General features: G+C 37.2%; 1 protein-coding gene across 2 annotated transcripts; it reads right to left on the reverse strand.

The window, feature by feature from the left end:
* Positions 1–192: 192 nt before the first annotated feature.
* LOC103985576 (OVARIAN TUMOR DOMAIN-containing deubiquitinating enzyme 1) lies at positions 193–20,563 on the reverse strand. 2 transcript variants are annotated; one of them, XM_009403318.3, is made up of 9 exons: positions 20,186–20,563; positions 17,158–17,223; positions 16,960–17,043; positions 16,712–16,834; positions 1,858–1,910; positions 1,689–1,738; positions 1,511–1,611; positions 606–868; positions 193–516 (listed from the first exon to the last, which is right to left on the reverse strand). In XM_009403318.3, exons 1-8 carry the CDS (start codon positions 20,462–20,464, stop codon positions 614–616), a joined length of 1,011 nt encoding a protein of 336 aa, XP_009401593.1. In that variant the 5' UTR covers positions 20,465–20,563; the 3' UTR covers positions 193–516; positions 606–613. The 2 variants fall into 2 exon arrangements, with proteins under 2 accessions (XP_009401593.1, XP_009401594.1); XM_009403319.3 differs by having other exon boundaries at positions 193–522.
* Between the last annotated feature and the right edge of the window lie 6,073 nt (positions 20,564–26,636).

Raw genomic sequence — 26,636 nt, forward strand, 5'->3', positions numbered from 1 at the left:
ATAATAAAACACAATATAAAAATTATTATAAACATAATATTTTATAAACTTAATTTGTTTTTGTTATTCTCTGAAATCTACCATATAATAGTCGTTACACGTGCTGGTAAATTTTGAACGACCCAAATGCAGCAAATAATATAGCCATTTTTGTTTCTGGAGTTATAATACATTTTGAAGCCAATGAAGATATGCAGGTACTAAATTTCAGCTCGATCAACTTTAATCAATCGTTTTCTTTTTAACCAATAGTTGAGGCTCTTGCTAAAAAGATTCCCAATCCTTTAGTCATAAAATCTAAGTAACCTTACCAAAAAGATATAAAAGGAGTATCACTAGATTTTATGGCGGAAAGGAGGAAACACTCGATACTTCGTGCATGCGGAGAAGATTCACTTAGACCATGATAATCACTAACAAGTCTGACGTCCAAATATCTCCCTACTGCACGTATCAATACAATGGGCCGTGGTGCAACGTTGGTCCATGTCTCTCGCTCGACCACCCTTTATCAGTCTGCAACTAAGGATGGTAAGCGTACGTCAATCAATCAGAAAGCAAGCTAGAGATGTTAAGAACATCATGCAGTTGGAGAAACACCGGACCTTTTAAGTCACTTGGGGTATAAAATGTCGTAGTGGCCAGGCCGATACAGCAAGGTCACACGGGGTCTTGGCAAAAGACACACGTTTGAGGTACTGCTCTCGGTAGGCATGAAGTCGTGATGGTTCACCGTCGGGGCACTGGGGTCGCATGAGCTCCGGTCGAGATACACCACACGAATAGGTACACCTAAAGCATCAGATAAAGCTATGATGTGCACATGGTCGCTTTCCTCTCCCATTGGCTCCACCGAAGCCTTGCAAAACTGTAAGCACAAGAGATGAAAAGAATCATCAGCAGAAAATTTACCTATTCACAGCTAAAAAATAGACAGAAAAAAAAAGTATGTAATTATCAACAAATCTGGTAATTGATGATGCATACAAACCAATAAAACCTAAGGAATCAGTCGGTATGGCTGAATGCCATGCAAAAGAGAGAATTCTTGACCCATCAAGAGCCACAATTTGCCACAGGTTCAGGAAAAAGGCAGGTTACTTGCCTCATATCATAATGCTGAACTCAAAACATCTGCAAATTGGTAGCAGATGCAACTATAGCACTTGATTGTTATGACCTAAAAATTCCATTATGGCAAGTTCAAAGTGCAAGGAGATATTCAAGTTGAAGATTTCACCAAACTTGAATTATGTATAAATACTTAACAATAGAACTAGCAGGTGCAACAGCCAAATGATTGTCTAAGATACATGTATAGATTTATTGAACCAACATGTACGAAGGGAAGAAGTATTGGCGGCATAAATCCAATCAATCTGATCTTGGACAGAACCAATCAACCAATGCCACATGAACTAGTTCAAAGACATAATGCTAAACATGCCTAAAAATGCAACTTAATATATGAAAATGAGTACAAAACTAAGGATCAGAGATTACATATAACCTGGTCCACACTTGTATTTGTTAAACCAGCAACAAATGGTTCAAAAAACTCAGCTCGTCTGCGTATTTCACCAGAAGTAACAAATCTGAAGAACATAACAACTGGCCAGCAGATGTATTTAGAAGAAATAGCTTGGTATATAGACAATGATTTAAACAGTCTAGGAAATTGCACTCACCATAATCTGAAATAGATTGATCACAACTCCTACGCAGAAGCTCCTCATGACTATAAATGCAAGCATGTTTGTTGCACCATCAATAACACTTAAAATTCGTCTTTCATAAAATAGTGTGCCATTACTTGATGCATTATATAATACAAAATGTTGCAGTAAAAAAATTTACCTTATCGAGGTTTGACTCCCTTGCAAAACACTTTCCAGCTGCTCGATAAATATCTGAAAGATACTTGTAGCTATAAATGAACGGATTTGTATAGCAAATTTTACTTCATTATGGAAATAAATTGCAGATAAATGGAGAAAGGCAGAATGAACCAACATAACTAGTGGAAAGGGGCTCCCTTAAATGCCAATTCATGTTCATTTTAGATACTTCAAAAACTGTAACAGCGTTGACACTTTAAAGGACTAACAAAATATGACAGAGACTGGACCCGCTAAATCTGATTAGCCACCCACAAAGTAAGGCCTGTAGTTTACAGAACATGAAATTGGATCAGATAAAAACTTGATGCTGATCAGAATTCTGATCTGATCTAATTGAATCCTTCTAGCAATTAACAGCAAGGCTCATGTTACAGCAAACTATTCTCATAGAAGAAACCAATTCATAGAGAGATGATTGGAGTTTGTGTTGGTAGGCAAAGAGCAGCTTCTACTGTTGAACATGTTTAGAAAGCAGAAAGGAGGAACACAGGTGCAATGAGAAAAAGAACAAATAAAGAGAACAAGGGTAAACCTACAGATCCAAACTACATCTCATAAACAAATAATGTAAAATTATGTACATCATGTGGTTACCACTTCATATTAAACTATCAAAATCACCAACAATAACCAAAATCCCTAAAAAGGAAAAAAAGATAACCTATTATATCCAGAAGTAAACATAAATCTGACTCAATTCAGACCTGATTTCACTCTAGTGCCTAGATGTGTCAAGTTGCACCAGCTCATGATGTGATTCAGATCTAGTTTCACCTTATCTAATTCCTAGATGTATCTGAAATTGCTCTAAATCATGATGCAAGTGAGCAACTTGATACATCTTTCAATGAAATACGCCAACCAATTCCTCTCAAAGAGTTATTTCCATAGATAAAGAAGAAGTTTAATCTCAATTATAGTTCGAAAGGATGCTTGCTTTCATGTTTTGATTTCAGTCAATCATAAAATCAGTTGGTGTCCTGTAGTGTTAGATCATTAATATACAAACAATCATTGTAATCTCAAAAATCTCGAAATTTGATTCAACTGCTAGTGAATTTGTTTCAAATGGTTCATACGTGATGAAACCCATAAAACCCTATTCTTCTAACCTTATTATCTCCTAAAAGTATCTTCTGAATCTTACATAGATGAAGTATTATCTTTATTTAAATTTAGACTCTCAAGTTTTATTGCCAAGTGGTTCTAAAAATAGGTCAAGTTTACCATGGTTGAACTTGGAGAAGCTGAAATTAAAATTGCTCCCTGCAAATTGTTATCATTATTGATTGAGTTGACATAATTGCAAAGGATATATTTTCTATGACGTAACTTTGATGTTGAACTGACTGACCACCAAAAATAAGCAAAAGTGCTGCAATGGCAGATCAGAAAAAATATAGATCGGTTAGGGACAGAAAGGACATACCATGATGGGCAACTAGAATGTGTTACGCTGGATAAATTTAGGTGGCAAAGAGGAGTGAAAATAGAGACAGAGAGAATAGAAGAGAACACAAATAAGAATAACTGACAAAACCAAGTTTTGTAAGATTCATCGAGAATACACTGACTTACATAGCTGATGCAACTTGTATATATAAAGACTTGATACCACTCCTAATATATCCAGGAATCTATACACATATAAAGGAAAATATTATGCTGCCATTTCCTTCCTCTCTCTCTCCGCAGACCCTGTTTTTATCAATCTTATGCCTTTTTGGGCTTTTTCCCTGAAATAATGAGAAACCGGATAAGAGAACAAATAAGGGTCATGATGCCATTTTTTCTTCTTATAAATATGCTCCTAAGCATATGATATTGAGAATCATAGCACATAGACCAAAGAAAAAACTGACCTAATACATCATGACAAGTTAAGACTTCATCCAAGAGAGATAGATGAAGTTAGTTCGGACTCGTTGATCGTCTACAATGTAGACTCTACATAAACATTTTTCTCACATACATTAGAAAGAGTGCTGGTCTTGCACACTCTTCATTCTGAAGTCCTCAATCCTTGCTAGCAAGGAGTATTGCACCAGTGACACTGCACACTGTCTATTGGCAACTCCAAAAAATCTAACCACAAGCACCAAAATTATTACATAATCAGCCACAAGATTTTAAATGTTGCCTAATTTGGTACCATTTGACCCATGTTTACTGCCCAGCCAGGAATCAGAACACAAACAGCTTAAAACTGAGTGGTCTGATCTTGTCCACTTGAAATCATTTCTTTTGTTCTTTCAAGCATGATGTGCTGGGGCTCATTAGGAGTCACAACGACTCACAAGCATCTCCTCTCCATTGCTGCTGCCGCCTCCTACCCCCACTACGATACATCTCCTCCTCTTTTTCTTCCTTCTTCCTTCTTTCCCTCTTCCCCCCTCCCCCATCCCCCCTCAGCAATACCGTGGTATGTTCCAATATATAGTGTGTCGGTACATCAAAATGGAACAGACCCATATGGATCCAGCCATGGATTGGCACAGATCCGCACCCGAAATTGAAAACCTTTATCAGCAAATTATCTGGTGCATATTAGCTCTGATCACGGCATCATATATTGCATGATACCAACCATAATAAACTAGCATATTATTTAGCAATCAGTTAATGCTGACATGTTAAACAACATTGTACTATTCCTTTATTTATATACCAAGGTATACCATATCATATCGATAAATACCTATCAGTCCAATTCTATTCCTGCATGGGAAGTGATATCAATATTTGTATCAACTCCAATTCTGTTTTCCCCTCGGTACATCATCTAAATTATTATTTCCCCATATTTATTCCTAGCAAATTCCAAAATTGTCTCCCTTGAACATCATTCATGAGAACAAGCAAAGTATGTTATTGTCAAAATCAACAACAAGTCATAGTGTCCTAGTATTTGAGGTTGGCATAAATGGTAGCCCAATGATTATAAAGAAAAGAAAATTTCATGAATTGCACTGGTCATTATTATAGAGAAAGGATATTTAAGAAATATTATCCTAAAACAGTTAAACAAAAATTTCACAACATATTAGGGATTTCATGTACACATACCGGAAAGGACAAGGTTTATAGTTATATGAAGTTAGTTGGGAACTAAATATGATGATTGACCATTTCCATTTCCATTGCCACCTATAGAGTGGATCTCTAGATCAATCAGGTCAAACTTATTTTGGCTTATTTTTCACCAATCAACAAATCTGTGCTACTAGCTGGCCTTAGTCTAAATATATTTAAGCTTAAAGTTAGTGGTAGTATCCTCATTTAGCCTTTATATACCAATTCAAGTTATATCCAATATGGGCTTTATAAACCAACTCAATTTTCTCATATATCCAATGTGAAAACATCAAAATCTAAACTCGCCCAACTTGAGGCTTTACATCCTCATTAAAACCTAACATAGGCTTGAATTAAACCATAGTATAGTGCATATAAGCGTAGTAGTAGCTCCACATTATGACATTCGACCCTCATCATGCCTAATACTATGTTCATTTTGATACCATCTAACATGACTGGTCCATTAACTTGATGAACCTAAACAATTGGTCCAAATTATTTAAGCTTAAATAAATGAGAGTACACTGATTGACCCTTTATAAACCAACTCAAGTAGTTTCTCATATCCAATGTGAACTAAGCTTGTGGTGTTACAATCTCCTCTACTTAAGGTTTAACATCCTCATCAGAGCCTCACATACCTCAGAATCAAATGGCAGAATGGTGCTTGTGAAACGTAACACAGTAGTAGTTCCATGTCGCCATGTGCCCGTAGCCCCATCCAAACAGAGCCCTTTCTTATTTCAGCCCCTCTCCATGCTAATACTAAGTCCGCTATGACAGAATTTGTCATGACTCTTAACTGACCCATTAACATCATAAGCCTAAACCAACAATATCAATAAGAAGCTATACTTTTTCAAATTCTTTTTTTCTTACATTTGTGCTTTCTTAAACTCTATAAAACAACGATTTGTGAATTGAATCGAGGCTAATTTAGGAAGATTAAGAAGAAGAACTTTCTAATCAAGAGGTATGTATTCTATTTCTTTAATTAGAGAATAATTAAGATCTTTAATATTATGATTAGTGTGTTTAATATTTATTAATTCAAAATTAGATACTTAATAAGTCAAATATTTATATTTCATGCATATTAAATATTAAAAAATATTTATGATAGTAAAATAAGTTTAATTAGGTTTTATTAAAGTTATTGAATTCTATGATTAGTCATTTTAATGATGATTTAATCGAAATTTATTAGATTTTATGTCAATTCAATGTGTTTAATATCTATTAGGATGTTTTCTATGTTTATAGTGTTGAAAGAGAAATAATTAGTGAGAAATTAATTATGTTAATCAAGTAATTAGTGTATCTAATGATGATTTCATCGTAATATGAACTATATTGGATCAAAATTATATATTTAATGCATCTTTTATGTGTTTGACATATATATGATGGTAAAATAGGTTTAATTAGATTTTATTAAAGTTATTTAATACTATGATAGTCATCTTAATGATGATTTAATCAAAATTTGATCGATTTAATGTCTTTAATACCTATTAGCATGGTCTGCCATACCGAAGTGTACCGCCCGTACCGGGCAGTACGTACCGATCCGATGGGTTTTCGGTACGCGGATCGCCCGCTACCGGGCGGTACGCCCCAAAACCCCCGTATCGGGTGATACGGGGCAAAATCGAGCGGTAACGATAGAAATTTCGACCGTTACCGTCCGGCACCACTCGGTAACGGTTGAAATCGACCGTTACCGCACTGTAGCAGTGCTACAGTGTTCCAACGGTCAAGTTTATGCGCGAAAGGGGAAGGGGAAGGCAGTGGATGAATATGAACAAATACGACAGAGCATACATGATATAGACACAGAAAGAGTCTCATCGTATTATGGAGAATCATATGGGCAACAACAATATGGTGATAGTTGGTCATCCTTCTCTGAGCAACAACATTATACAGAACAACACCAATATATGCCTTAAGAGCTGCCTCGGACAAATATGATTCATGACGATCAGTCTACGATCAGCACCACATTGATGCATCAATGGCACACGGTGTATCAATACACTATGTCATGGGATCAATTTTATGATTGGGTCCAACAAACATATCATATTGATATGTATCGGATCGAGGACCCCGATCCACCACCCGTGGAAGCCCGTCGTTCGTTTTGGTGGTAGAACAACAATCAAGTATATCTAGATATGTGATAATTTATTTCATTTGAATTTTAGAGTTTATATTGTAACAAAATAGTCTAACAATTCAATTGATTTTTCTGTAGATATTTCAATCTATAACGGGCTGAAATACGAACCTCGAACAAGACTACCTCAAAGCCTGAAAAAGATATGTGATACTATTTTTATCTAATTTATATTGATTTTGCTAAACTTATACTATTACTATATTTATTTGTAACTTGAAAACCCTATCATAACTTTTTTTTTCTAATTTTCAGGTATTTTGGAGGGATAAATCGGTAAAATCGGGTGTACCGCTCGGTACACCTCGGTATACCGGTCGGTACACCCGTACCGTACCGTACCGAGCCCGGGTCGAAACTCCGGTACGGTACGGTATGGCGGACCTTGCCTCTTAGGGTGTTTGACATTTTTATAGTATTGAAAGAGAAGTAATTAACTACGTTAATCAGGTGATTAATGTATCTAATGATGATTTATCATAATTTAAATCATATTAGATCAAAATTATGTATTTAATGCTTCTTTTATGTAACATATTTATGATGATAAAATATGATTAGTTATGTTTTAATAAAATTATTTAATGCTGCGATTAGTTATTTTTGATCGATATTTAGTCAATTCAATATGTTTATACTTTAAAGTTTATTTGATTTAAATTTGGTAAAATTATGCACCAAAGGAACAACCACATGATGATGCATGGGTTCATGCCCGAAAGATAGATGAGGACTATCATCATTGACAATGTATTTATTGTGACTACCTTGGCAAGGGTGAAGGAATAACTCGTGTGAAAATACATTTGGTTAGCGGGTATTCTGATGTTGCAAAATGCAAGAAGGTTCCAACGAAGATCCGTAAATTATTTCAAAGTAAGCTACAATAAGCAAAGGAAGATACATTAAAAAAGAAGGCAAGAGTTGAGAAAGAATATTATAGGGCTACATAGGAACTAGTTTATGATCAATATGAGGGTTGCGACGATCAAGTCGACCCGAATCTCATAACTGGGATTCGTGCATCATTGGAGCATCAGTATACGGTCGATGAAGCAATGAGGCATCGATGACCTGACTCACAATTGGAGCATGGCAGTGGTAGTAGAATCCAGAGGTCGGCCAGCATGAGGCAGCCAACTGCTCCTTCTTAGTTAGGCCGAACTAGTAGCATGAGGTATGGTGGACTTCGTGGTTTTATAAGAGGTCTTAGCAAGAGGTCCACACCAGATATTGTTGACATTGATCTGCAAGCCTATCCCCCACAAACAACGAAACGAACACGGATTGACGATGCATACACGAAAGAAAAAAAATGGGATATTGGGAAGACAATCTCAAAATGGTTCAACTTCCATGGGATTCCAGCCAACACAAACCAAGGTCCATATTATCAGAGCATAGTCTCTTCTATTCAAAAGTCTGGCACGAGGATCCAACCTCCAATACCGAGGGAGATTTACGACATGTACTTAGATGAGAAGGTGGCAGAACTGAAGGATTGGATTAGATCTTTCAAAAGGCAATGAGACGAATATGGGATGACACTGATGTGTGACAGTTGGACATGACCAACAAGAATGAGTATCATCAACTTTCTTATTTATTGCAACAGAAGAGTGGTGTTTCATAAGTCCGTTAATGCTTCTGAAAGATCCAAGATGCAAACTACATTGAGAGCTTGATGGACACTATAGTAAAGGAGATCGGACCACAGTATGTTGTACAAATAATAACCGACAATAGAACGAATTTCAAGAAGGCCGATTTGCAATTGATGGAAAAAAGAAAAACTTTGTTTTGGACTCCATGTGCAGCTCATTGTATAGATCTAATGCTAAAGGATATTGATGACCTGGATGCGGTCAAGAATTGTGTAACTCGAGCACAATCAATTACAAAATTTATGTATAATCATCATTGGGTCCACGCTTTAATGCAAAGGTATATAAACGATGAGATACTCCGACCTAGAATTACTCGGTTTGCTACCAATTTTATTATATTAAAGTCATTACAACAAAAAAAGCGTGACTTGAAGGCAATAGTCACATCACAAGAGTGGTTTGATTCTAGATATTTGAGATTGAGCGATGGAAAGAAGATAGAAAAGTCCATTCTTTCCTCTAGATTTTGGGAGACTATGACAAAAATTATAAAAGGTGTGGAACCACTTTATATTGTCCTCCGTAAGGTCGATATGGACAAGCGTCCACAGATGCCGTATCTTAAATATATACTAATTTCAGTAAGAGAAGAGATCAGGAAAGCATTCAAAGATGATTTTAAGGCCGACCAATACGTATGGATCATTGATCGTCGGACCGAAGTTCATATGGATCAAGATATCCATAATATAAGTAAATTCATATTCAGAAAATTTTAATTTATTATTTTTTAGCTAATAAAAAATCATACCAACAAAATTATGTCTTGTAGCGTATTATCTAAACCCGATAATTCAATATCGATATGCTCTCGGAACGCAAAATGATTTACTAACGACACTACAAAATATTGCCAAACACTACTGATGTAGTCGATGCTCTTATAGAGGGTCGATTATTTCAAGAAACAATTGGTTCATTCTCCGACGTTGTAGCTGTATCGTGTCGTTACACTATAGATCCTAGTGAGGAAAAGTTACACATATTGATTATCAATTATATTTAATGTTAATTATTTGTTATGCTAATAAAATCTTATTTATATCATTTTGCAATCGAGTGGTGGCTATAATTTGGAGGGGATGCACCACATATAAGGAAGGTTGTCGTTCGTGTACTTTCACAAACGGCAACATCTAGTGGTTGCGAACATAATTGGTCAACATTTGTATTGATTCACATGAAGGTCCGCAACAAACTCTCCTACAGACGGTTAGAAAAACTAGTATATGTCCATTATAACATACGGCTAAGATTGCAATGTGCTGAGCTGGATAAGGAGCGAGGAACCAGATATTGATCCCATTGACCTCCAATTCTACAACGAAAATTCAGAGCCGATGTTAGATTGGGTTGAAGCAATAGAGAACCAAGAGGATCCTCTACTTGATGAGGCAGGAGATCCTCAGCGTCCTTCACGTTTTATCACCGAGGCAATAGAAGAAGAAGAAGCACAACCCCAAAAGGTGGAAAATCCCCCTCGATCACAACATAGCAGGAGTCAAACAACATCGAGTCAAACTGCTCGAGGAACTACAGACACCTAACAACCACATTCGTCCACCCAGCGTGCAAAGGCAAAGGGGAAGGCAATAGCATCAATTGCATCGTTGGAAAGAATCGAGTCGGGTGACGAGACACCTTCACGGTCACATTCAGCAACTCACTCGGTCCAGAGACATGACAGCAACACGAACAGCAGTGCCTCAACGGATGATAGCGGTGTGATGCGGGGCAGTCATTGGTCTCGTCTACATAGCTTGAGGGTGGTGCATGGACTAAGGAGCAATATTTTACACATGCCACCCAAGATTCAGATCATGGAACTCGACAAGGTACTGGTCAAGTTTATGTGCGGAAGGAGAAGGGGAAGGCAGTGGATGAATTTGAGCAGATACGATAGAGCCTACATGATGTAGACACAAAAAAAGCTCATCGTATTCACAACCATCATATTATGGAGAATCATACGGGCAACAGTAGTATGGTGATAGTTGGTCATCCTTCTCTGAGCAACGATATGATACAGAGCAACAGATCATTAGCGAAAGTAGAAGCCTTGACATTCACCAATATATGCCTCAAGAGCTGCCTCGGACAAATGTGATTCATGACGATCAGCCTAGGATCGTCATGAATCCTTCTCTTAATTTTACTTCCTTTTTCTTCATCATAATCAATTTATACAATTAAAAATACTCTAGTTATCATATGGCAACTTATAAAATTTACGAAAGAACTCTTAAACCAATATAAATTTTATTTAAAAATAAAATAAAATCGTCTTATGTCATTTAGTTCTATTATATAGAAACTTCGTCCGAGTTCATATAATTGAAATAAGGTCGGTCATGATGATAGTACATCTTGGCTAAACCAAAGGCTTTTACCACATCTCATATACAATATTATAATGAATAGAGAAAGGTTTTTTTAATAATAATAGAGGATAAAAAGAGAGAGGAAAAGATAATAATGACAAGATAATAGGAAAATAAATTAAACTAACTCAAGAAAAGAACTCTAAAGATGAAAGGCCTCGTACTTCCATGTCTCGCACAAAGACTAGAATTATCCCATCGGAAACATAAATGTGGCCTAGCACCATTCACAAAAGTGTAAAAAATAACTTAATTCATTATATGATGTATCTATTATAATCTTTTGGTATCTTTTTACAGGATCCAAGTATAAGAAGAAAAGATAAAAATTAATAAAGAAGAAAATACAATTGTATTAAGACTAATCAAATAGATCATATTTTGCTTTCTTTGGAGAAGATAAACTTCCAAGTTCTCTTGCCAAATAGTCTTCTTTTTTATGGTTAATAGTGTAGGTAGATGCGCTATCTAGGATTCCTATAAAAAGTACAATTTAAACTTTTCAATTTTCCTTTTGGCATTGCCTAAGATATTATGGGGCCAATGATATCAACTAGTGATAGTTCTCACTTCGTTATTTCATCACAACAACCAACAACCTTTATTTACTATAAACGGTTAATTGCCATGAATACAGACTCCTCTACCAATTAAATATTAACAAACTCCCTGACACCTTATGAAGAGGCCATGAGAATAATTTTAAAACTTTTGAGCATCTTAGCTCTAGCATTATTGGCTTAGGACGTGAAAATTTTTCTATTGACAGGTGTCTCAATGTGACACTTGCAACCACATCAAATATAAGGCCACTGGACCTTCTAGTATACTCTAGCCACAAAGAGTTTTGAAAACATATAATCATAATGTTTATTAAGGGCCTTCTTCTAAAAGACAACAAATTTACAATCATGGTGATGGTGGATCTCCTACCAAAGCATACATATTTTATTCCATTGTTGCAATCCTACACAGCAAAATAGGTAACCAAGTTGTTTATTGAGAACGTGCGGAAACTAGATGATTTGTCACACTATGGTACGACCATGATAAAAAAAAATATTAATTCTCTGGCATTAATTATTTTTATTGTAAAGAAAAATGCTTTTGATAAGCATAACATCACACTCTATGTCGCTAGATAGTTAGAAGTTTAGAACAAAGTTCTACATTTCAAATGTTGAACATGCTTTGATCCATGACAATACTAGTATAGGCATGGTCCACATTGGCACATATGTCAATAGACACACATAACAGTACCATGAAGGGAGCAAGAGAGGGAGGAGAAGAAGGGAAGAGTAGGAGGAGAATAGGAGGAACAAGACGAGGCGATGGCAAAAAAAATGGAGAGAAGAGGAGGTGAAGAAAGAGAATAAGGGGGATGATGAAAAGAGGCGAGTAAGTAGGCATGTTTATAATGCATGCTGGTGACGGGCAGGAGGCATAGATTACCAAAAAACATGGATTTGACCTCTCGTATTATGTTCCAAAGTAAAGATCGTTATGTACCATCCAGTGATTTAGGTAAGCGCTCGGGCGAGGCGAGGAGAGGCGAGGCCCGAGTGCCTCATGTGTGCACCAGGCGATGCGCTTTATTGAGGCGCTGCTTGGGCGCTTTGAGCGAGCGCTCGATTCAATTAGACGATCGAACCAATTTAAGGCTGGTTCGATTCGTAGTTTCTTGACTCAAAAGCCACACTTCACGCTCACGCGACCCCGAGGAACCCAACACTACTTCTGCCTCCGCCGCCATGCTTTTTGTCGCTACCTTCGCTGCAGACGCAGCGAACCGAGCCTTCCTCTATTGTCGACAAACGAGTTCGATGGCTCCCATCGCTTCCTTCCACTATCGAGGGAGAGGACTGTAGGTTCCTCCGCGACCAATGGACACCCTCTAGAGCTTCTGTTGTTGTCGCTACTACTATCCACAACTTTCGTCGTTGTCGCCACTACTATCTGCAGCTTCCACCATTGTCGCTGCTGCTGTCACCACCGCTGTTCGTAGCTTGCCTCACTGTCATTGTTGTTGTCCACAGCTTTCGTCGCTGCCATTGTTGTCGTTTACAGCGCTATCGCAACTATCTTATACTAATCCTCCACCACCATTGCTATCTCCCTCTGTTACTATTAACATTTTTTCTCCCCCCCCCCCTCTAACTTTAAGTAATATACTATTAACAATATATTTTTAATTTAATATTATATTTTAATTTAAATAATTATATTATTTTTATACTTTAATATTTTAGAGAATATTTTTCCCCCTCTCTAACTTAAGTAATATACTCTCAACAGTATTTTTAAAATTTAATATCATATTTTATTTAAATAATTATATTATATATTTGTTATATTTTAATATTTCGGAGTGCTTTACTTTGCTCGAGCGAGCACCTAGCACCTCAAGCGTTTTGGGACCTTGGCACCTAGCACTTTTTAAATCATTGGTACCATCCATATGCACATACCAGTTTGCCCAATTTCTAGATCCTTGTATCCGAAATTCTGAATCATGGACTAGCAACTTCTTGTTGCTATGTAAGCAAGGAGCCTAAGGTGGTTAAAGCTCCTACCTTGGGTAGAGTGCTTCCACTAAGAGATTTTTTCCATGTTCTTAAAGCTCAAGTTTGTTAAGAACTTGCAGTGACACCAGTACTTGTTGCAAAGCTGATTGAAGACCGCACACATCTTCTAAAGGAGATTCTTCATAATTTATGATGTTGAGTCAATGATGTGGTAGACCATGCTCCGTATTAGATAAAGTGATGGATCATGAGGTGCAGAAAGAATTCTTCGTTCATCTTAGGGACAAGGCTTATCTCCAAGGGAAGTGAGTACATAACAGGCTTGACAAGCTTAAGCAATGGCCCAAACTTAGCTAGAACCCAACTATCTCCCATATGTCTACCTAAAAACTTTGGCAGAAGCAATGATAGGGTCTCACAACCCCACCCAGCTTAACACTAGGAGTTGATAACTCCAAGTGCAGCATAGCAGGGTTTGCCGGCTATAGAAAATCCACCAATTTGTAGTTCGATTTTTTGTATCGAAATACAAGTCATGCTCCTTATGTCAACTTCAACAATGTACACGCTACAATTTTGATACTTAGCAGCAAGTTATTGCAATACTTGGACAAAATCATAATGACAGGCTCACATGAGTCACTTAATTTTCTTTTCTTCAATCTTTTTCCTTCTTCAATAAAATTTTATGTTAGAAAAACAATTTCTGCCCTAATGTATCAAATTTAATTTAGATGGAAGCTTTAACTTATGATGCCTCACCCAATTTGAGTAAAATTTAGAAATGGAATAATTACATACAGCTATCAAAAGTGTCCAATTTGGCAAGCAACAAGTAGTATATCTGAGACTCATTTTTTCTCCTGTTGTTTATGGAAATTAGTCTCTTACTTCAAGAAATATATACAAAAATATGAGAAGATTAGATCAAAGAATGAAAACCAGAAGGCTCTACTTTTGACAACATCCAATTGATATTTCAATCCATACTTAAAATAGTGTTATAAATATCAAACTAGAGGATACACATGTAGAATGCATGCAACTACACAATACACTAAACATTAGTTCATGTATCTTAAGTCTTAACAACTAATTCTTAATTGTAACCTTAAAAACGATATAAGAGATTGTTTTCACAAGTCCATACCTGCATTAGCATTCAATAATAGGAGTCAAATAATGTAACATAGAGTTAGACAAGCAGAACATAGAGTTAACCATTCTACAAGTTTTTTTTTCAAAGATAAAAAGACTATATTATTACTTCAACTGAAACCCTATCCTCTCCTATCGGAGAAGATCAAAACATTTGAATCAGATAGGAATCCCTCAGTTCAAAAATTATCAGAACCATTAACTCTAGCCAAAATTTGCTACCCAGTTTACAGGTTTAGTCCTTATAAAATAGCATTAATAAATAATAGAAGGAAACAATATCAGAACCATAATAAAAAGGCAGCTCAATGCAAGAACCACCCCACCACTGTGGAGTCTATGAGATTCAACTTTACATAGCATAACCCTTGCACAATAAGGATGCAAATGAACCAAATGATAGCCCAGCCAATTTAGCATAGACCAAAATGATGAACAACCCTCCTAAATAGGCTATATTACTGGAGCTGCATGACCTTGGTACCAAATTATTCAGAACAGACCCTCCAAAACTCAAAAATGATTAATCAAATGTAGAAGAGAACCAAACTATTCTGAACAATCAAGTGACCAAATGAATTTTGAGACTTGCAGGCTCCCTTATCATATTAAAATTCATGTTATGGACCTAATATTGGTAGGATTAGGCTTCTCAAAAACCTTACTTAATGCCTTAACCTGGGCAAAGCCCTTATTGAGGCATGTTAGTTGTAACAACAGAATCTTTGTAAGCTTCCAAAGAGGTCGTTATGTGTTTTCTCCAACTATTAGATTTTCTGTTCTTTAATGGTCCTTTCTCATGTCATATGAATCTGATACAGAATTGACTAGATGTCAATAAACTTACTGTTTCTTTTAATTGTTCTTTTCTTTACAATTGTGCTTTTACTAGTTAGTTAATAACTTAATATAAATAATTCATGGCACAGCAGGGTTAGTTTGGTTGGTCCAATTTAAATTCTGTCACAGGGCTAGATCCTAGGCATATGATATTATATTTGGATTTCGAGGGAGCACTAGGCCCTAGGCTTATACATCAGGTGGCTTATTGGAGGGAGTGCAGGTTAATTGAAGAACAAATGCAGCAAAAGCTGGACTGAAAGGTGAACCACCAGCTCAGATTGGAAAGCTGAGTCACACCTTCCAACCGGCCAAATCTGCTCCATGGGTTGCCCAAGTTACCCACAGCAAACATACCTCCAAAGTGGAGGCTTACAATTCAGAGAAGATACTGAGCTAGAAATAGAACAGACAATGAATCATCTGGAAATTGGCAGTCTATGAGGCAATAGTGGATAAACAACAAAATATATCCTAGAGGCAGCTTTCTAAGTAAAGGCTTGATTGATATTTCCTTGTTCGATTTCAGAAAGTTTGTTTACCACAGAAACAAAAAAATGCATGTTTGATCAATTTAGGTCCATGTATTATACAATGACACAAAAGAACAGAGTGATATCAGATATTATTTTACTTCCCAAGCAATGAATTCTTGTAGCACATTGAGACCTTCTCTCCCTCCCCTGAGCCATCTGATGGTATCCCTAAATGGCTAAATGTTTTAGTGAGAAAGATAAAAACAGTTCCTGCAGTTCTGAAAACTTAGATTGTTCATCTTTACCCTTTAGGACAAATTAAGATGCATAAGTCCTAAAAAAATTCTGCAAAATTTTAAAAATGAAAGAATTAACAGGACATATATCAATAGCATCAATCACCAGAATTTACTTCAGTATGCTCACCAGTGACATGCGCAGTGCAAACAGAAAAAGAATACATGAAACAGAAACAAAGGATAGGAAGTAACAACACTTACTGAAAAGAAGTCCTCAAAGGTAAAATCTGCATATCCAAGAACTTGTAGTGTCTTCTTGCACTGTTCAATGTTTGCCAAAATACGATCAACCTCAGCTTTGTCCTGTGTCTCCAAAATATGCTCCTAGTTTCACATCTCACAAATATCACCAACTCATGGATCATGCCCAGAGCATCTTTTGTGAAAAAAAAGAACACAAATATTACAAAGACAACAAGAACTCTTCTTAGAAAAGACAAGCAGATTACCAGGTAGGAGTACATAAAACTTCGATAGAAACAATTTCCATCTCCTCGTGTTCGCCTCAATGCAGCATATTGTTCAGCAAGGAGCTTCACATTAAAAAAAACATTGACACAAAAAATCTAACAACTATCAGCCAAAAGGACTATGAATGAGGATAATTGACAGAGCAGCAGTAACTATTGTCTGTCATCCCAATGAACCTTGATCTTCTCCTGAAGAATGGGGCTGCCTGATTGAAACTCAATGGCCAATGAGGAAAGAGGTTCCTGTTCGGTCAGAAGAAGAAAAGAGTTTATTCTTTTTTGTGATCATATTATGCAATATGATACAAAATTATCTTATCAAAAATACTTATTGACAAAAATCAGTTATTTCAAGTCATGTAAAATCTGGTACGTTTAATGAAATTTCAAGTCGACAATGTATTTGGACATTTTTTCACATCCTAAAATGAAAACCACATTGCTAAGCTTTGGGTGAGAGGATTCCAAATTAGACTTGTCCCGGTGAACACAGTGTCTTATGTTTCTAATTATACTCCAGATCGCACTAAGTTTCAAATATTTAATAAAACTTAGCATCACTATGTTTGATTTGCCACTGAAATTAAATCCCTAAAAACTGTCATTACTGTTTCAGACTTGGATCACCATAACAATAAATCTGAAGGGCAACATGACATCCTCCAATTTAATGTCCAACTAATTTGCAAAGTTTAGATAATTTGAAGGAAAAAACTCAAGCCCGTCCAATATGAACCATTCAAAGTCTTAAAGCAGATTGGAGACAACACCTGCCAACTCAAGTTACCTCCATACATGGAGATGGTTGTGAACATCGAGAATTTGAAGGCATTTGAGCATTGATGCTGGGCAATGAGCCAAGCGAGATGCTACCTTTGATAGATGATTTGGTGACCACCCAAGAGAAGACTAGACAAAGACACCATCATCGAAAAGGACACTATTAAATGATGAGGCATCAAAACAACCTTCCGAGTAGGATGCAAAGGGCAAAAGTCGAGTTCCACAAGGTGGTACACAAAATAAGCCAACGAAGCAATGTTTCCCCATATTCAATTCTAGATTCTTTAAGTCATTCTCTAATTCAGCTCAAACTCAAACTCAGTTCGAGTCATACTCCAATTCAGCTTAACCTCAGTTCAAGTCAAACACTGATTCAATTCAGATTTGACCAACTCAAACCCAAAATCATAGCTCAAGTTCGGCTAGCTCAAAGTGTCAACCCAATTCAATCCAAGTTAGACTCGAATTGGAAGGATAATTGGACTTCAATTGAGAGTTCAAACTTAATTAAAAGTCTTCCCCTCCACATCCACAAAAGGGGGTCCAGAAGTCGATAGGCCTAATTCCTAAACACAAAGCATAGAGAAAACAAAGAGGGAAGCGACAGCAAGTTGCAGCCTCAAGAAGTCAGAGCTTGTGGTCGAGAAGTCCGAGCTTTGTTGCTCACAAAGTTTCATAGATCCGTGTTTAGATATTCCTTTTCTTCAGGAAGTGATCTAGATTTTTTTTTCCTCTTCAAGTTCTCTCGTCTTCCAAACGACCCTATCAATCCTCCCACAAAGCACAAAGTCACTCAGAAATGTCCAAAATCATAAAATCCTTCCCCTAAACAGATCATCTTTCTCCTCCTCTGCCATTACCCTCTCCCCTCCCTCCTGCTCCTGCTCCTTCGCCTTCACCTTCTCTCAAATAGCTCCTCTCCTGAACGATAGTCATCGAGCCTCCTCGGAACCCGACAACCCCCCATCCCCTCCTCACTCATCTCCTTAATTATATTTTTTTTAATTTTGATATTTGCAAGTGTCTCACATTTTGGCACCTTGGGATCTATTAGCACCTCGCACATTTGACTACAGTGATACACTGTGGAACTTCATCATCACTAGATTTTTTCCTTTTAAACTCAAAATTATCACTGTCATCGAATTTTATTTTAGACCCTCTCATTATAAAATATGGAAGAGCTCTAAATAACATATCAAACATAGAAATGGCATAAATAAAGTGAAGATCATGATTATATTTTGTCTACCTTTATGTATTATCATGCTTAACTAAATCAATCATAGGTCCTAAGAATCATCTACCAACGTTTCATATTCTTTGCTATTCTACTCAGTCTAACATCTACAACCAATAACATATTTTTCCGCATATGAAAAGAAGAGTCCACAAAACCAATTTTGAGAATAAAATCAAACAGCTACCTTGGAAGAGACTACACAAAGGAGTTAAGTGACAAGAAGAATCATGTCGAGCTCGTGACTCCTCAACAATACCTAATATAAGAATTTTCCAACATAAAAATGCAATAACTCTTATTAAAGGAGTTTTGAATGCAAACTAATGCAGCACGATATATCACATAGAAAAGAAATCAAACCATGAAGAAAGTAGAAGCTTTTTCACATGATCTTGAAAAGAAATCAGAGATAGAAAAGGAACAGTACAACATCATATGAGGAACTTGAGTTTGTTATATATTCTATAGTTTGGCCAGGAAGCCCACTGAACCCTACCTATCTGGATTTCAACTTTGGAATTTCTATAATTTCGCTTCATCAGAGCCTCAAACTAATGTAATATGAACCGTGACAAAGAACAAAGGTCGGAATCAAACAAGGGAAGTTGATCGACCATGATGGCAAAGAGATTAGAAAGATGAAGAGATATCACCACTAGATTTCCCTTAAGCTGCACATTCAATTGAAAAAGGGCAAAACAATCTTTTGAATTTTTGGCTGTCAATTCCACGAAAAAGGTAAGCAACTTCCTATTCAAGATCAAGCACAAAAGCCTTTTTCGTCAATCCTAAAATTGGTATATCTTTCATCCAAAACATCCGGAAACGAACACGACCTGCTAATAATGAAGAAAGAAAACGACCCAAAGAGTACAAACTCCGTCGTGAGATCTGTAGATGAGTATGAACGAAACCAAGATCCAAAAGGGTCTGGGGATTTTGAATTTTTTGGCTGTCAATTTCATGACAAAGGTAAGCAACTTCATATTCAAGATCCAGCGCAAAACCATTTTCGTCAATCCTAAAATTGGAAAATGTTTCATCCAAAACATCCGCAAATGAACACGACCTGATAATAATGGAATAAAGAAAACAACCGAAAGAGTACAAACTCCATCGAGAGATCTGTAGATGAGTATAAACGAAGCTAAGATCCAAGGGTCGGGGGATTCGGCTCACCTTGTCGCCGACATAGGGAATCTTGACGGCATCCACGGCGCAGATGTCGGAGTAATGTTGCATGATGTCAACGTTGTCGTCGCACAAGCTGGCGCAGCCGTAGTCGTCTTCGAAGAGGAAGTTATCGCGGGGATTAGGGTTGGAATTGGAGGCCTCCTCCCCCGATTTGGTTTCCACCTCCAAGAGGGACGGCTCTGGCATAGCGGGCTCCTCTCCTTCGGGGCCGACATCGTCGCTCGCCTTCCGCTTCCGCGCGCTCGCCTCCGCCTCCTTCGCCATGTCGCCCGTTATGGTCTGGTGGTCTCGAGAACAAGAAATCGAAGACAGAGGGAAGAAAAGGGAAAAATGAAGTTCCGCTTAATTATGCACGGTTGGAGGAGATCACGCCGATGAATACAGTACTTAAAAGCGGTTGGCCAGATTTGGTTCAATCAAATATCACGGACGGATTTGATTCAATTATATATATATATATATATATATATATATATATATATATATATATATATATCCAAAATAAGCATTTTTTAGGAATATATATATATATATATATATATATATATTCCTAAAAAATGCTTATTTTGGATTTTCTTTTTTTAATAGTGTCCTATTTTATTTTTTTCAAATAATTTTTCTAATTAAGAAAATGACTAAATTATCCACCAAAAAAGTATTATATTTTTTCATCAATGATAATATTTTGATCATCATAACAAAAAAAATCATAATGAGTCAAATAAAATCAAAACATATTAAAAACTATTTGATATATCTTATCATTCACATAGATATTTATAATAATTTAGAAACAACATTACCCAAATAAGAATTAAGCATTATCTTGTTACAATATATTGTTCATCATAACAAAAATATTTTAAAATCTACTTGAAAAAATAATAAATGATTCAAATGAACTCCTAGCATCAACTAAACCAATTACAGGTCTAAAAATATTATACTGTAATGGTCTACCAACAATAACAACCAAAAGATATAATGTAATATCATTTATAATATTTTTTAATAACTTAATAGAATTTTTAGTACCTCAATGAAAATATTACAAATATTATTGAAAAATAATACAAATTAGTCAAATAAAAACATCATAATAGTTCAATATTAGTGAAAAAATTTAGAGTAAAAAATTCATGAGGGGGTATTTATTATTCATAGGTGGTCATATATTATATATGGCACATTATACATTACATATTATAATTATATATTACCGATTACATATTATAGATTATATATTATATATTATATTATATATTACATATTGCATATTATACGATATATATTACAAATTAAATATTAAATATTATATATTACATGTTATATATTATATATTATATATTATATAGGGTAAATTTTGAGAAAAAGCTTTTTTCTTTGAATTCTTTTTATAAAACTTTAAAAAAATTTCATAGACCATACTTTTTTTATAAATGATCATTTATCATTTTGCTCCTAGCCTCATGGAATGTTCCCTTCCCTTTGACCCATCAGACTTGCCAAGGACATCGAGGGCAAAGCCTCCTTCTATGAAGGCGCAATGATGATTGTGAGGCCTCCACCTCTGTTGGACCCACCCAACGATGAAGGTGTAATGGCTCTTGTCATACCCTATGAGACATAATAACGAAAATGCTGTTGAATCTCAGATTTTTATGATGAAACCAATTGATAGTATTTATGATTTGATCTGTGTTTTAAGTGACGTAGGATGCTTCGATCAGAAAGAGACAATTAAAGCAGGAAGAATCATATTGGGCCGATGAAAGACATGTCAGAAGATTAGACGTCGAGCTAAAGGATCAATCGACGTATCGACAGAAGACTTCGGGCCATGGATTCGGGTATCGGGCCAAGAAGAGCGAATATTAAGCTAAGAAAATCGGAGTTGCAGAGGTCAACTAGCTGATTGGGCAATAGGCCGCAAGAGAGGATGATGCATCGAAGAATCGAATGAAGCGTTGATGGACCAATGACATGCCGGACAATATGATTCATGCTTAGTAATAATTGTCTAGATCGAAGTGTATTTTATGTGTGCAGGATTAACTACGATAGTAGGGCATAAAGCAAAATGAAGTCCCGGAGTCAAGAATATGATTTTATTGGGAGTTCAAGAGTTCGTCAGAAGTTCTATAGGAATTGATCGAGAAGTCTAGGAGCTTACCAAAGAAGCTCATCGGAACTCACTAAGAAGATCGTCATGAAGTCTAAGAGCTTGCTAGGAGTCCATTGGAACATTGCTGAGAGATCGTCGGAAGATCGCCAAAAGAAACCTAGACTTATGGACTTTGTTTATCTTAGTAAATGTATTAAAATTCATAGTTAGTACATAATTGAAATTAGAATTGGGCCAACCCAATTAGGGGACAGTTGGGCCAAGTTTGGGCTATGTTGGGCCAAGAGAAAGGCTCAAACAGTGACTAAACAAGTGAAACCGTCGTGGCACAGTCTCCGAAACTATGTCAAGCGGTGGTACCACCAGTCTGAGTTGTGGTACCGCCCAGACTCAGTCTCCGAGACTGTCTAGGCGGTGGTACTGCTAGTCTGGGCGATGGTACCACCCAGTGCAACCGATGGTACCACCCGTACCTTGAAATTTCGGGGGTTTAAAATTTGGGCTCCAAATTTCAATCCATTTGTGGCCTATAAATACCCCAGCTATTCCTGCATGGATAATGAAGAAATATTGAGCAAAACCCTATGATTCTAAAGTTGTAAACTTTAAAAAGTTGAGTTCCCTCCTCCCAAAACTTAGAGAGAGTTCTAAGGGAGGTGTGTGAGAGATGTCTTGTAAAAGAGAGTTGTAAAAGGTTGTCTCCTAAACCCGTGAAAAGGAGAAGAGGGGTGTAAAAGGGTAGTTGGTCTTCGCCCATTGAAAGAAGACCGATAGTAGATGCCGGTGGCCTCGATGGAAGAGGAATCGGCGAAGTGGATGTAGGTCATGACGATTGAACCACTATAAAAATCTAGTTTGTGATTCTCTTGTGCAATTTACTTTCCTACAAATCACTTTACTTGCTTTCCATCCACTACGCTCTTTTGTACTCTTTCAAAGTTAATACTTTTACGAAATGGTTTTTCGTTAGAAACAGATTTAATCGCAATGAAGTTTTGAACCGATGTGATTTTTACCGTTGCACTAATTCACCCCCCTCTTAGTGCCAACTCTTTTCCTAACAATTGGTATTAGAGCCTTGTATTTCTCATTTGGTTTAACACCTAAGAGAAATAACTCTTTTCGGCTTTCAAGAGGGTTACTCTCTCATTCGTCCTCCCTTTTTCAATGGGATGGACTGCACATATTGGAAAACTCGAATGAGAGTTTTCTTACTTTCTTTGGATTTGAACTCATGAAACATTGTTGAAAATGGTTTTCAAATGTCTTCTCTTCTAATGAACCATTAGAATGATTTGGAGAAGAAGACATTTTCTTTAAATGCTAGAGCTATGAACGCTTTATTTTGTGCCTTATATAAAAACAAGTATAATCAGGCTTCTACTTGCGAAACGACTTTTGATATATGACACACTCTCGAAATCACATACGAAAGCACTAATATAGTAAAAGATTCTAAAATAAATCTTTTAATGCACGATTTTGAACATTTTCGAATGAAGCCAAGTGAAACCGTTGTTGACATGTACACCCGTTTTACGGATGTTGTCAATGGTTTAAAAGCTCTTGGCAAATGCTTTTCTAATTTTGAACTCATTAACAAAATTTTACGCTCGCTTTCTAAGAATTGGGATTCAAAAATAACGACTATACAAGAAGCAAAAAGTTTAAAAACTTTTTTGATCGAAGAACTTATCGGGTCTCTAATGACCTATGAAATGACGTGCAATGCATATAAAGAACTTGAGAACCACCTTCCAAAGTATTGAATCTCGTATTTTGATGATGAAACCACTTGATATATGTTTATGTTTTAATCTGCATTTTTAGTAACGCAGAATGCTTCGATCAGGATGAGACAATTAAAACAGGAAAAACCATGTTGTGCCGGAGGAACATGTCAGAAGATTGGACGTCGGGCCGGTGGATCGGTCGACGTATCGACAGAATGCTTCAGGCCGTGGACTCGGGCATCGGGCTAAGAAGAGCAGGTATTGTGCCAAGGATATCAGAGTTGCGGAGTCAACTGGCCGATTGGGCAATAGGCCGCAAGAGAGGATGATGTGCCGAAGAATCGGACGAAGCGTCGAGGGACCAATGACATGCCGGACAACTTGGTTAATTGCTTAAGATTAATTGTCTCGATCGAAGTTTTGTTTTACATGTGCAGGATTAACTACGATGAAAGTAAGACATGTAGTAGGAGTTGCGCCGGAGTCAAGACTATGATCACATTGGGAGTTCGAGAGTTCGATGGAAGTCTGGACGGTCATCGGAGGTTCTACGGGAACAAATCCGAGAAGTCCAGGAGCTTGCCAAAAGAAGCTCGTCGGAACTCGCCAAGTGGATCGTCGCAAGTCTAGGAGTTTGCCGGAAGTTCGTTGGAGCATCGCCAAAGGTTCGTTGGATGTTCGCCGGAAGTTCGTTGGAAGCTCGCCGGAAGAAGCGATTGACGCACCGGAGCAAGTTGTAGTAAATGTCTTAAGAAATGTCGTAGTTAGCATGTAGATTAAGTTAGGAATGGAAAGTGATCTCATTAACTTAATCTGGGGGTAATTGGGCCCTTGACAGACCCAAATTGGGCCGAATGGATCAACCCATTCGGACCAGAATTCCTGCTAGGCGATGGCACCGCCAGGGTCGGCGGTGGCACCGCCCAGGAGAGGGTCTCCCAGGTAAGCTGGGCGGTGGCACCGCTTGGGCTCAGTCTCCGAGCGAGACTAGGTGGTGCAACCGCCCCTGACAGGCGGTGGAACTGCCTGAGCTCGGTCTCCGAGCTCTATCAGGCGGTGCAACCGCCCCAGTCAAGCGATGGCACAACCAGGGCTCAGTCTCCGAGCGAGACTGGGTGGTGCAACCGCCCTTGTCAGGCGGTGGCACCGCCCAAAGGCTCAGTCTCTGAGCTGCCAAGCGGTTGTACCACCCCAGTCAGGAGGTGGTACCGCTAGGACCCCGAAAATCTAGGAGATGACATTTTTGAGCTCCAAATTCAAACTAGTTTGGAGCCTATAAATACCCCTCACATCCCTGGTTAATACACATAAGCACAGAGAGCAAAAAAGGAAAGAAACACTATAGAAATCAGAAATCCCTCCTCTAGCTTAAGTGTTAGAATTCTATTTTAGAGAGGAGAGTGAGTGCTTGTAAGGGTTGTCTCCTAAACCCGGTAAAAGGAGAAGAGGGGTGTAAGAAAGAGGTTGATCTTCGCCTAGTAAAGGAAGATCGTTAGTGGATGCCGGTGGCCTCGATGGAAAAGGAATCGGAGGAGTGGATGTAGGTCACGATTGACCGAACCACTATAAACTCGCATCTTCTCTGGTTTGCATTTTATTTCCTGCTATTACCTTACTGCAAACTCCTTCAATAGCTTACTGCCTTCAATACATTTACGTATGCTTTCAAGCTAAGTTTCCGAAATTGGTTTTACGTCGGAAACGATTTTTATCGTACGAGAGATTTAACGAAGTTGACGTTTTTATTCGCTGCACTAATTCACCCCCACCCCCACCCCCCCCCCCACTCTCTTAGTGCTCTTGATCCTAACAATTGGTATCAGAGCCCGGTTTTTCTTATTTCGGATTTACACCTGAGAGAAATGGCTCTTCATGGCTTTCAAGAGGGCTTTTCGGTTGTTCGTCCACCGTTGTTTAACGGATTGAACTACACTTATTGAAAAACTAGAATGAGAGTTTTCATGATTTCTATGAATTTGGATTTATGGAATAATGTTGAAAACGGTTTTCAACTTCCCTCTAAACCGATGAACAAATGGTCGGATTTGGAGAAGAAGTATTTTTCTTTAAACGCAAAGGCTATGAATGTCTTATTTTGCGCTTTGGACAAAAATGAGTTCAATTAGATTTCTACGTGCGAAATGGCTTTTGATATTTGGCGAACATTTGAAATCACGCACGAGGGAACTAGTAGAGTCAAAGACTTGAAAGTTAACATTTTATTGCATAATTTTGAGCTTTTTCAAATGCAACTAAGCGAGACAATAGGCGACATATACACCCATTTCACGGATGTCATCAATAATCTAAGAGTTCTTGGTAAATCTTTTTCAAATTTTGATCTCGTAAGCAAAATCTTAAGATCCCTTCCAAAAATGTGGGATCCTAAAATAACCGCAATACAAGAAACAAAAGATTTAAATATTTTTCCACTTGAAGAACTAATTGGTTCGTTAATGACATATGAAATGGTGCACAATACACATGATGAACAAAACAACCTTCCAAAGAACATGAAGGATTTGGAACTTCAGACAAATAAATACTACTTGAGCGATGACTCAAGTGATGAGGACAA

Source organism: Musa acuminata, chromosome BXJ3-5 (assembly GCF_036884655.1).
Source record: "Musa acuminata AAA Group cultivar baxijiao chromosome BXJ3-5, Cavendish_Baxijiao_AAA, whole genome shotgun sequence".
NCBI classification, from domain to species: Eukaryota; Viridiplantae; Streptophyta; class Magnoliopsida; order Zingiberales; family Musaceae; genus Musa; species Musa acuminata.

Excerpts from the sequence above, each read along its gene's own strand:
- LOC103985576 (XM_009403318.3), bottom strand. The coding sequence starts at position 20,464 with ATGGCGAAGGAGGCGGAGGCGAGCGCGCGGAAGCGGAAGGCGAGCGAC. Across the intron at positions 17,044-17,157 it reads TTCTTCAGGAGAAGATCAAG|CTCCTTGCTGAACAATATGC; the intron begins GTTCATTGGGAT and ends TTTAATGTGAAG. Across the intron at positions 16,835-16,959 it reads GTTTTATGTACTCCTACCTG|GAGCATATTTTGGAGACACA; the intron begins GTAATCTGCTTG and ends ATGTGAAACTAG.